The 12928-nt window shown below is 43.0% G+C and overlaps 1 protein-coding gene across 1 annotated transcript in view; it reads left to right on the forward strand.

Moving 5' to 3' along the window:
- The window catches only part of ADAMTS12 (ADAM metallopeptidase with thrombospondin type 1 motif 12), a 140956-nt gene extending 133150 nt beyond the window's left edge, over positions 1-7806 (forward strand). The window contains exons 21-24 of the mRNA XM_054283474.1: positions 1142-1315; positions 2887-3033; positions 4792-4945; positions 7601-7806. Coding sequence (XP_054139449.1) covers positions 1142-1315; positions 2887-3033; positions 4792-4945; positions 7601-7806 — 681 coding nt within the window. The remainder of the gene's footprint in view (positions 1-1141; positions 1316-2886; positions 3034-4791; positions 4946-7600) is intronic.
- The last annotated feature ends 5122 nt before the right edge of the window (positions 7807-12928 follow it).

Below are 12928 nucleotides of genomic sequence, written 5' to 3' on the forward strand. Positions count from 1 at the left end.
TCACAGCAAGACGTCTGGGTTCCCTGCTAGTGCAGTAGAGCTTTTTCCGTTTTCTACTCTCATTTAATTTTTCCCCTCCCCTGAAAGAAAAGTGCTTCAGACGAAATCTTAGAGTCTGTGTTTAATGCCAGATGTATTTTCCATATATCTTGAGACTATTGTACTCAGTTTCTTACAGAGCCACTTCTGTTTCTATACAGAGAGACAGAAACCTGTCCTGTGGACAAGAGTATAAGGATTCCCTTTCCATCCATTCTCCATCTCCTAGGGGAAGCATTACATTCAGGTTCCTTGCTCAACTAAAGGATGCTTATTTATGCAAAGGAAAACATCATCAGATTCTATTTCATCATAGTGGTAAAGGTGAAAGGTGATCTAAGAAGCTTTCAGTGGTGCAGTTGGAATTGGCTTTAATTCTGCTTGAAGACAAAACATGTATTTTTCCTTATCCCTGGGGTAGCAAATTCAGTTCTTCATCAAGAGCAAGAAAGGTCCTGAATTTTGGTGCCTGGAGACAGGACCTGGTGATGCTGCATGAGATTTGGAAAAAGCTCTGGCTAGCAAAAGGAGACTGGAAGGGTTCACGTAGCTCCTCAGCAGAGCTCTAAGCTGGGCAGTGATTTCACAGGCTGTGGGTGAGGCCCAAAGTGCCTCTCTTCTCCCTCCCACCTTCTCAAACTGAGGGTGCTCTTGGGGTACGAACTGTCCTGGTGCCATGGAGGTGCAAGGATACTGAGGGTGGGAGCTGCTACTCACTCCCTTCTCTCTTTGAAGCAGCTAAGGAACTGCTGCTGACAATATCCCTACATTCAGAATCCATTTTTTGTATTTACTGCATTATGACTCTTTCACTATGGCATTTTTGGAAACAGCTGGCATGATTTCCCAATTAAATATGTATCCATAATATTAATGGCCATAGCAGTGTAGCAGGGGATTTGCTTGCATGGCATGTTGTGGGCTGCTGTGAGGAAAGCCACAGCATTTAAGCCTCAGGACAGGTTGGTGTTACAGTAACCTGGAAATTCCTTCCATTCAGGATGCTCACAGCTCAGGCTGTCCTGCTCTGTGACTGGGGAAGGCACAGCCCCTCAGCAGGGCTCATCATGTGGAGATGTGCCCCTCTCTGTTTTGTGTGCAGTGCTCTGTGAACTGCAGCGGAGGCTTCAAGACCCGAGACGTTCACTGCATTGATGTTGGGGAAAAGCGGCTGCTCAGGCCTTTCCACTGCCAGTTACTCGGCTACAAACCACCGCTCAGCACTAGCTGTAACACAGAACCTTGCTTGCAATGGCATGTGGAGCCCTGGAGTGAGGTACTGTTCCTTAAGAGAAGCTTTGTGAGTCAGCAGTCTGCTTTCAGGTAACAGCGGCTGTTGGATCCCGTGCTGTCAGGTAAAACTGTGCTCCAAGGAAGACATGCAGCTGGTGAGTTCTTGTGCATGGCTACAGCAAAAATTAGCACAGGTGTTCATTATGCTTCACCAAATCGTTCTTACAGCTGGAGCTTTAAATTACATGTCCTGAAGGGGAGAAGCAGATGGCCTGGAAGAAAATTTGTTGTAGCTATACTATTGGACCAGTAAATGTGGTTCATTTACATGAATCCTTTTTGCTGCTGTTTTAATCTTGTGTTCTCATTATGGCAAGTTTAGAATGTTCTTTACACTTTTGGACTGAAATTTTATGGAGCAAAGGCTTAGACCAGACATAAGATAAATCTGACTTTTGGGTCCCTTTGTAACGCAGATCTGTGCCAGCCACCTCAGAGGCAGCCAGGCAAATATTTATGTCATCTAAAGCATGTGGCCTGATTATATTTTAGAATTTAATCCCACTGAAAGCAGCTCTGGAGAACATGTGTGATGATATTTGCAGCCCTGTGGACCTAATGCTTTGGGATTTTAAGGGAGGTGATCACATTTTCTTTACATTGCACCAACAAATCACACCTGGAGGAGACCAGGGTGTGCTGTCAGAGCAGTCAGCACGGGGAGAAAAAATAAAAACATCTGAATGATTGCAATTGCTTGCCACTTAAAATACTTTATAAAAACACTGCTCCAACCCTGGGAGTTGCCCTGATGCTAAAGACACTGGGTAGAAATGAATTGAAAGGGTTCATTAATCAGATGTCACATATATTGTCCTGTCCATAGGGGTGCAATTCCTTGTAGGACAGTAACAATGCATTATTCAAAGTATATTTGATACCTTATTTCATATAAGAGTATAAAATACTTTGCGTATTTCAAGCAGACTTCGTGAAAAAAATAGTAAAAAAGTCGGTGAATGAGTAATTCTAGAATGTGGACAGAAGAATGTTTAAAAAATAACCTGAGTCGCTATCTTTGCCTGACAGTTTTACTGCCAAAGAGTTCAGTTGTTGTATGAATTGAATTTTAATGTTCCCAACCACCTCATAAGAAATGAGATCTTATGAATGTGTTGTGTCTTCATTTAGTGTTACAGATTAATCCTGCTGACACATGACTTCTACTCTAATTCTTGTTAGAGATGCTACTGGTGTTGGTGATGCTGATGAGCAGTTCTGTGTTGCCTGTTCTGTGTAGCCACTTCTACTCTGCCCTTTAGTCCTTCCAGTAGTGTGTGCCAGGAGCAGCTTTTCCCCATATAGCAGCTTCTTCTCAGTCTCCTTCCAAGCACATGGAATAAGTGCTGCAGTGCAGAGCTTTTCTTCATGTCTGCACTTTAGTACTTGATGTGCAGGCAAGCCTGTACATCTTTCTATACCCATGGGCCTGTGACTCTGTGTCCTTGTTATCTGTGGCCCCACATGTTCTAAATGAACCTGTCCAACCATCTTTGTGGTCTGTTTGTGGTTTCTCATGCTGTCCCACCCCTGGCTGTGCCCCTCTCTTGGCAGTGTTCGAGGTCGTGCGGCGGTGGCCAGCAGCAGCGGCGCGTCTCCTGCCCGCGGGAAGGGCGCTGTGACTGGAACAGGAGACCTGATCCCATGGCACCGTGTAACAGCCAGCCTTGCACTCAGTGGGTGCACATGGCCTGGAGCCCGGTAGGATTCAGTTTATTTCTGGGCTTTGTTTGTCATGAGCTGGCCATATTTGGTCATGTTATCCACTTGTCTCTGAACCTCAGCACCTGTGGCAAGTACAGTTCCTTATGCACAGCTGAAGCTGCAAGAGGAGAACTTCTGAAAACATTACTGAACATTTGATAGCCAGCTTATGTCCATTCCTTCAGGTGACAGATAATGTAGCTTCTGGCTTTTGTTGCTGTATTAGAAGTCATTGGAAGTCTGCCATCTTTTATCTTGTCTAAGAACAAAGGAGTTTTACCATTAACATTCTTCCTCTGCACATTTGAAATATTCCACTGTTAGAGGCTATTGGAGGGGATCGGGTGATCCTCAAAACAGCTTTGGGGAATATTGTACTTGCCCACACAAAGAGAAATTCTGAATTTTGACCAATAGCCTCCTACATAGTACCTGGCAATCTTATTGAAAAATATGAGGTGTACCTTTGGGGAAACTTCCACTATCTGCTATACACATTTATCTATTGCTATACATATTTATCTATAAAGAAACTAGTATATCTAATAAACCTTTCCCTGCAGTTTCCTTAATAAACATTGCATACATTACAAGAACTCCTCACAGCATAATGGAATATTGAAGGAATGCTAAAAGAAGGAGCCACAGATCAGGAAACATTGGAGTCTCATTTAACACAGAAAATTCAATGAGTTGGTTTTGACGCAAAGCCATTAGATGGGATGTGACTATAATGTACTGTAGAGTCAGTGTAACACTTAAATATAGAAGTGAAGCACATAAAATAAGTAACAGAATACCAAATGTTATTGCAAATATTTTACTTATTTATTAATTCCATATTGATGTATTCATTATTAATTTTACTTCATAAAAATATTTTAAACATCCATATAAAGTAGTTGCGAGAATGCCTAAGATCTTTCAGTCTACCTCATGCCAGTACTATTGTGCTTCATGTACAGAATACACATTAGAAAGGGGATAATTTGCAGAAAAATTACAGAGGTTCCACTCCTGTCTTCATCTCTTGTGCTTCATTAGCTGACATTCTCTATCTTCTGAATTCTTTATCTCATTTATCTGCTGGCACTATTTATCTGTAGAGAAAAAAACAAACAACTAATTGGCATTCTTAGATGCTCTGGGAAGTCACAAGAATTAAGTACATTTACAGAATTATACAGGAAGATATTTTAAAAGTGTTTGGGTTTTATGGCCTTCTGTGTGCAGTCAGAACAAGCAGCTGGCTTTTTTTTTGTGGATAAAGAAAGGGTAACCTCTGTTTAAAAGCCAGGAAAGAAACAAAACCTTGTTGGACTTTTTTTTAAAATCTTAGTTTGGTCATTTATAGACCTAACATTGCAGTTGGTTATTCATGTTTACCTTAGATAGTCAGAAAACACAGGAAGCAAAAACTGTCCTAATTCTTATGAATTTGGTTTAAGTCTCTTCTGTTGTAGGACTGGCATTGCAGGTCATCCTTTCCTCTGTAGAAAACAGTCCTTTCCCCCTGTTTACACATTCCAAGATGCTGTATTTATACCATTTACCCTCTGCTGTATTCTGCCAAATCTGGCTAAAATGCACCACGGAGGTGTCTGGATGGAGCATACAGTACGCAGATTACTGGAGTGGCATTGCTTCTGGGTCACAAGGCAGTTTCAGCTTCCAGTCACATCACAGCTCAAATATTGCCATATTGCAAAATTTCTATGTAAAAAAAATTTATGTATGGTAAAATTACTCTTTCAGTGTGCTGTTTCTTGTGGAGGGGGCATTCAGCAAAGAACTGTGAAATGCATGAATACAGAAACTAAGGAAACTGAAGATGACAGTATGTGCCTGGATAAAGCCAAGCCCACAAAATACCAGAAGTGCAATCTGCAAGAGTGCAGGAAAAATACAGGTAGAGTAATGCACATGCATGAAACAGTTTTCTCCATGTCTACAGAGATTCTGCAAAAACTGGGAGCTGACTCTATCAGCTTCTTTTGAGTAGCATGGGCTCAGTAATTGCAGGTCACCCTGGCCTGTCCCTGCTTGTCCCTGCTCAGTTGCTCTGTTGGCAGAACCACACTGTTGTCTCTTCCAGCACTTCTGGCCTTGTGTAGCCATGACGGGGAACCTGCATCCCTAATTTATGATGACACAACTAAATTAGTAGGTCTGATTGTATTGGCCTCTTTTAGCTAACTCAGGGTGCAGTGAGGACTGTGGAGGGACACACATTAAAAAACAGTTGCCATTTCTTAAGATAGATCCCTCTATGGAAGCTGTAAATTCTGGACTGGGAGTGCAAGCAAGCAAATTCTTACATACACTGTAAAAAAACCCTTGTAAAAAAACCAGTGTCCCATAGGGTAAGACTGTCCAAAATCAATTGGTGAAGAGAAGTGCTCTTGTGAGTCAGAATGTCCTGTACCTCTGTCCTTCAAAGGCCCAGGAGCCCAGCTATGTACATGGTTAATAGCCCAAAAAAAGAGGCATCAGCGGAAGGGGGAAGCTTGCAGAAGGAATAACATCTTTATGAGCAGTGTGTGTACTGCTGCATCCAGGAGGTACCCTCAGATCAACAGCAACATCTCACAGCTCTTCTAGAAAAACTTTCAAAAGCCTTTTGGAGCATGATCTTCCCCGTTAGTCAGTGCTAAGGGTCCAAGTTGACAGTGAGACAATGGTTTGAATCTGGAGGGCAGTGTGGATCTGACATGCTCTTGAGAGTGACGCATCACTGCTGCTGCTGTTCACAGAATTTTAGCACATGTTTTGCCCTGGGGTGGATTGGTCTGCTTATTTCCTGTCCCTCTCGTGTTCTGAGAGAAAAACTCAGATAAATACTGCCTACACACATTAGTAAGAGTAACTTCTGTGAATAAAAGTTCAAGTGGCCTGTAAAACATAATAAATGCCCTACTGGGTAAGCACTGGTCCATGCAGCCCACCCTTATGTCTCCAACAATGGCATTAGAAAATGCTGCTTAGCAGGAATGCAGGAGGTTGGAGCTTTCCTGAGTTTCATTTCCATGACAGTTCTCCAGCATTTCCAACTGATGTATATTAGGACTATTAAAAGTTCTCCTTTTTATTTTAACTTTCATTATGTTGCAACTCTTTTTGATGCTGTTGTCTGCTCTACCCTCTCCTGTGGCAGCAAGTTCAAAAAATCATGGAATTGTCAAGGCTGGAAGAGACCCTCAAGACTATCCAGTCCAACCATCCACCCAGCTATGCCGCTGTAGCCCCTGAGCCACTCAAACACATCACCCAGATCCAGATGCCTCTTGAACACCTCCAGGAATGGTGACTCCACCACCTCCCTGAGCAGCCTGTTCAATGCCTGACCATCCCAACAGTGAAAAAATGTTTTCTAAAGCTAATCTGAGCCTCCCCTGACTCAGCTTGAGGCCACTTCCTCTTGTTCTCTCACTGTGGATGTGGCAAGATAGGCTGACCCCCACGTCACTGCAGCCTTCTCTCAGGTAGCTGTACACGCCTGCAGTCCCCTGGGTCATCCTTCTGACCCTCCCAGAGATGGGAATTACATTTGCTGACTTCCAGTCAGGAACTTCTCCAGTTAGCCAGGACTGCTGGTAGGAGATGGAGAGTGGTTTGGCAAGTTCTCTCACCAGTTTCCTCTTTACTCTGGGGTATGTCCCATCTGGGCCCATAGACTTGTGAGTGTCTTAATTGGCAAAGCATGTCCCTAACCATCGACAGTCCTGGGTTATGGAAGCTTCTTTCTGCTTCCCATCCCTAACTTCCAGCTCTGGGGGCTGGATATCCTGAGGACAGCCATTCTAGAGGTTCACAGCCTGGTGTGAAAAAAAAAAACCTGCTTTGATCTGTTTTAAATTACCTTTATACTAGTTTTCTTTGCGTTTCCCCCATTGCAGTGTTGAAGGATTTGCTGGAGAACAGCCTTGCTAATATACCATCTTCCTTCTTTTGCACACCTTGCCTTCTCAAAGCTGAGGACCTCCAGTTTCTAATATCTGGCTAAATCTGGCCCATCTCAGTCCCTCAGAGCTGCCACAGACCCATCACCACGGTGGTGCAGGCAGCAGCAGTCCCTGCCATGTTCTGATGCTGCAGGAATCAAGGCATAGCCAAGCTGAACATGCAGCTGCATATGCATTGTCTGCACTCTCCTGCCTGCCCTGGCTGGCTGTGCAGCACCCTGCCAGCCCATCACGCTCATCTTAGGGGCAGTTAGTTACAAGAATGCAAAAGTACCAAATTCAAGTCATTGTTGCCAGGCTTTCTCTGGCAGTCCTTATCAGCAGAAAAGTCAAAGTGGAAAACATAGATCAGCTGTGTCTGCCACAAAAGTAAAATCTCAGTGAACAGTCATATTTCCAAAACAGAAGGTCATGTGTTCACTAAAAGATCCTAGAATTTCAGTGGGACGTCAAGCTGACCCATAATACAAGGGAAGAGAAAGCCACCATGAATAACACCCTTAACAGACATGACCATCTGGCATAGAGCAGTTCTAAATTCTAGAAATATGGGGAGTGTGTCAGCAAAATACAGCTAATTCTTGTCATCTTCTTCACTACAGGGCTGCCCTGCAGCAAAGACCAGCTGTCAGTTCACTTCTGCCAGAGGCTGAGAGGCATTGGAAAGTGCTTGCTGCCATCAATACAGACTCAGTGCTGCTTCACCTGTAGTCAGCCCCGAATTCGGAGCAAAGCAAGACATGGGGATCAGCACGGCTTCAAACAACAAAATTACACTAAATCTAGAAGAAAACCACCTCAAAACTAAGAAAACAACAACCAAACAGCTTGGCACTAGCTGTTTTATTCTTGTTTCCTTGAATAGAGCTTCTGTTTACAAGTTTTACCTTCCTTATTTTTTTCTGAACCATCCAGCATAAATGGAAATCTGTGATCAAAACTGGGAAAGCACATCACCTAGGGTTATCAGTCATAATTTACTGCTTCCATTTTTTCTCTGTAATAGTCCAAAGTTTATAATGTAATTTTCAGTGTATCAGCAGCTAGTACTACTTAGGCATGCATAGACACTAGAAACAGGCTTGCAAGAATTTTCTGGTTTTTTGTAATGAATGTTTAACTTGTTCTTCCATCTCTTTTCCAGAACCCACTTGAAACACCAGCACTGCTTTCTCAAGAGTGCTTAGTGAAGGTGGCCCTTGGGGCAACAGACACATACCTGTGCCATGGGCCAGTTCTCTTTATGCTCTCTTGCCTTTCGTTTTAGGAATCAAGGTGAAGTGGCAATGTTTCTTTAAATTCATTGCTCACTTAATAGACTTAAAAGCAGAGTTTTGTAATATCTGATTATTATTGGCAGGATGAATTCAAACTTGTTTTTTCAGGAGAAAAAAAATCTTTGCTTAGTACTTGACTGAACCTCTAAAGGATACCTCAGCCATAATCTGTTCTTGACAGTTTTCTTCTGCTACAAATGTCTTGCTGTAACTTGAGAAGCCCAAAATGTGGGATGTTAAGTTCCCAGATATTTTTTAAGCAGCATTTCTTGGTACCACAAAAGCTAAGACATCTGCATCTACCACCTTAACAGTCATAGAATAGTTTGGATTGGAAAAGATCTTTAAGATCAACAATTGCAGTGCTGCCAAGTCCATCACTAAACCACACCCCTAAGTGCCACATCTGTATGGTTTTTTACACATTTAGGGGAAAATCAAGCAACGTCTTTTAGACAGTTTTATACATTCCATCTGATAGAATAATTTCAGTTTAAAGAAAAATTTGGTTTTGCAGATCTTTTGCTAGACAGGCAATAACATTCTTATGTATCATCTGTAGTTCCTGTCCATTTAAAATTAACTGTCCAAGGCCATTTGAAATTGGATAAGGCAACCAGCTCAAGGCTATTGCCAGTCTCTGTAGCTGCAGGTATTCAGACACAAATGGTACATGTCAGCAGCACATAAAAAGCTGTCAGAAAATTGATGGAGCATAAAGGTTGTACCAGCTTGTTCTGCAGCAAAAATTTAACCTCAGAACTTGCTCTTTGGAAGAGGTGGTGTTCTCTCTCTCTTGACTTCTCACTTCCACCAGTTTTATGTGAGTGGTCAGCTCCATTTAGTTCAAGAGTGTTACAGCTGCTGAACAGAGGAGCCAGGAACCTTCACTGTAATGGTTTCCAGACTTTACAGCATAAAGAATAAAGGAGTCACACAGTGAGAAAGCAAAAGACTTCTAAGCTGATGTAGGTAAGGACAATTGGAAGTTGAATCTTTTGCATTTAAAAAATCAAATCTTTCTCTTCTTTGAAAAATGAAAGGAAATAGCAGTGAGCTGGCCCAGCTAAACAGTTTTGCCAATTTCAGATTAACTTATGTGATGGAATTCAGCTTTACAGACTTAAACCTTTCCTGCAGCTTCAAATGGAGCATGCAGGCATTTCAGCAGGAAATTACCGTTCTACATTTTGAAATTAATTTTACACCATCAGCATAAAGGCCAGCTAGCAACTGGAAACTGTGTAATTCACACAGTTCAGTGGCAGAGCTATCATGCCATCCAGTATCTCCTGCCAGAGCATAAGCCCACGTTCACAGGAGCACTCTACCACCTCACTCACAGCACTTTTCCCACAGTGTAAATCCATAATCACAGTGGAGCTGAGGGCTCCTGGGGCAGCAGCCTGAGGCACAGAGTGGTGTCTGCAAACCTCGGGCCCCAGGCATGAGGGCACCCCTAGTCAAGTAGCAAATCTGTTTTGCTAGTGAAAAAAATACCAAAACAAACTTCAGGGAACCAAGACCAGACCTTTTGAACAAAGCTGGGCATTTTGAAAAGAGCTGGACAAGAGCAGACATTTAGGTTTCTTTGGAATTCAGTAGGATTTAGACACCTTGGTTCTTCTGGCTTTTTTGAAAATCTCAGATTTGCACCCTACTTACCTTACCATTTCAGATTTTGTAGTACAGGGAAATGCACATTTTATGCAGTATAGGGTGAGACACACAGTCCTGAATCCAAGTGTCACTGTGGTTACAGAACTGTGACTAGCAGTAGCTTTTTTTCTAGACAGACTTTATGAAAGTTAATAGAAGTATTTCAGCCTGGCTATAATGTACTAACCTAGTGATGGCCATGAGTCAAATTGTCATTTTTCAAAGGTTTGTGTCCTTTGGCTAAGGACTTACTTCTTCACTTGAAGTCTCTGGGAGTTCAAAATATGCAGCATGGTAAGGTTAGATTTATTAACCTCTGTGATGGCAATATAACCCCAGTTTTAGGTGCTGATAAAACAAAATCCACTGTTAAAAGTGTGGTGCTAGGGTAACAGACATGGGGATGACTTGCAATGGTGCATGTGTGTGCATGCACACACTCTTACAGTAATGTATGTCTGTGGTGTTGCTGGCCAATGCCCGACATGATGCTTTTTAAGTTTCACAGTTTGCTTCTCTCCTCCTGGGGACCCTTTGAGCAATACAAACCTGGGCAGTTCTTACTCCTCTGGACACAGAAGTGTTGAATCATGCAGGAGCAGAGGTGTTGTCCTGATCCAGGAGGGATTTGGGCAGGGATCAGGCTTGGGCTGTGGGTGTGGAGCAGTTCCCTGACAGCCTGGCCTGGTGGGCAGTGCAGCTCCTCACATTCCCAAAAACGTTCTGTAGGATTTGGGTGGGACAAAGCTCTGGGTCAGATTACTCTGTGCACAGAGGTACCTGCACAACATTTTACCCACAGAGGTCAGCAGAAGGAGGCCACCAGGTATTTGGCTTAATGAGAAAGGAGCTGATGGAGTGGATGTGGTGCAGGTTGGAGGAAAATGCCTACAGGAGTTGTCCTTTCCAGTGCTCCTTAGGGCTAGTGTGGAGTTAAACCATTTTTGCCTCCATTGTTTTCTTCAGGGAGCTGTTATTTCATTTGAAATGAATAAAAAGTGAATAAATTATATTATGGATATTAGTCAGAATAATCATTCTACCCAGGGAAACGCAGTCATTACTGTTTCTCAGCTTAAAACTTTAAGAAAAATACTGTGACAGCATGAAGTGTTTAACAGAGCAGTGCCACTGCTATTATGACACAACTGTTCTTAAGTAAAGGTGGATTTATGATCTGAACCCAGATGGTCATTAGTCTCAAAACGAATTGAATACTAACTGCAGAGGTGTATTATCATAATATTATTGTATTAGCCCGAGACACATCAGCTTCAACAGAGTGCTCAGGAAAAAATGTGTATTTGTCACATTCACAGCTTGTTCTAACATTTCAAGGTTTAAAAAGCAAACTATGATGTCATATTTGTTTCAAGCTTCAATAAATGGCATTGCATAGATTTGATGTCTCTGGTATTTTGTGTTTCCAGTGCAAGAAGATTTGTATAATGGAATTTCCAGGAAAAAACAAAAAAATTAAAAATATATTTTATATGTCAGAGGTCTCCATCACTGAGTTGTTTTGGTGCTTGATACTCCAGCATAAAAAAGATCATTACAATGGGTGAGGGGAAAAAAGTAGAAGAATATGGTGATAAGTAAAAATATACACTAAAAGGATTCATTACTTCCCATGAAATAGAGGAAATCTTACCACTTCTAGTGGTTAAGCAGATATGTCTTAATTTTTTGGCAGCAGGTGAGAGTGTCTGTTATGTCTATTGAAGAGTTGCATATAATATTACCATGTCCCTTGTCCCCCACCCTGAATCTCCTCAACACTCGAGTTTTGCCAGTCGTGCTGCTGCCCATGCCCAGAAGCTTGGTCAGACCAGCCCTGATCCCTGACATCTGCCCAGGAGCACAGTTGGGCTCGGGCAGAGAGCGCCCTCAGCTCTCACTCTGTCCCCAGACCCCACCCCAGGCCTCTCTGCGTGGGCCCAGCCTCACAACAACACCCTGTGGAAGTCGCAGGATTTGCTCCTCCTTGCTTTGGAGCCTCCAGGCCCCAGGGGCAGCGCCCTGCACAGGGTGAGCTGATCTGAGGAGGGATGGAAGCTCCCTCTGCCTTCCCAGGTCCGTTTTTGTGTTCTGGAGGAGCCAGGGCTCAGATCCTGTGGGAGGCTCACAGCCCGCCTTGGCTCGGCCCAGCAGCACTGCCACACAGGGACGTGGGGCTTTAGAGAAGTTCCTGCCCTTTGCCCAGGCCTCTGGCAGCAGGCAGCAGCTTTATTGAGGTGACCAGCACCCCAAAACCCACCCTCATTTGCGAGTTCATTAACAATGGCTGATTTGCTCTATTATAGGACGGATTATTTATTTAATAGACACAAAGCTAACAGACATAAGAATTAAACCAAACTAATACTATACAGGAATAAGGACAAAAAGAGACTACTAGAAGGTAAATACAGAGTGAGATTAACCTATCAATGTTACAGCTAGTGAAAAAATAATATAACTTAGGATTCAATGTACCTTACCATCCCATTGTTGGTGAGACTCACATGGAGATCCTTTTCTTCAATCCTCAGGGAAGTAACCATGTGTCCAAACTCTGTGGAGAGGTCTCTCACACTTTCAGGGTGTGTGTGTAGAGGCTTTCTACCTCTGTGATAACTTGTGTGTCATTCATAGTTTGTAGAACAGGGTCTCTTAGTCAAGAATATTTATTTTATCTCTTCCTACATCGGCTCTCCATACTAAGATGTCGATTCTTAGCTGAGGCCTGAGCCCTTTAGGTGCCAGATGCCCCTTGCTGAGCCTTTCAGGCCAGGTTATCTCTTTATGCCCCAGCTCTCTGGTGAGGGGACAGGGGTGTAGACATCCTGCCACCAAAGGAACTGCCTGTTGGCTGCCCACATCACCTCGAAGTTAAACCAGCATGGTGACAGGATGAGGTAAGAGAAGGGGATTTCGGGTGGGGTGCTCCAGACAGAGGTACTTGATGCAGCAGAACTGATAGTTTAATTTTGTAGATATAGAAATGCAATA

The sequence above is a fragment of the Melozone crissalis genome, unplaced genomic scaffold (assembly GCF_028551555.1).
Source record: "Melozone crissalis strain CALT ecotype California unplaced genomic scaffold, PUWL_Pcris_2 ptg000036l_1, whole genome shotgun sequence".
Taxonomy (NCBI): domain Eukaryota; kingdom Metazoa; phylum Chordata; class Aves; order Passeriformes; family Passerellidae; genus Melozone; species Melozone crissalis.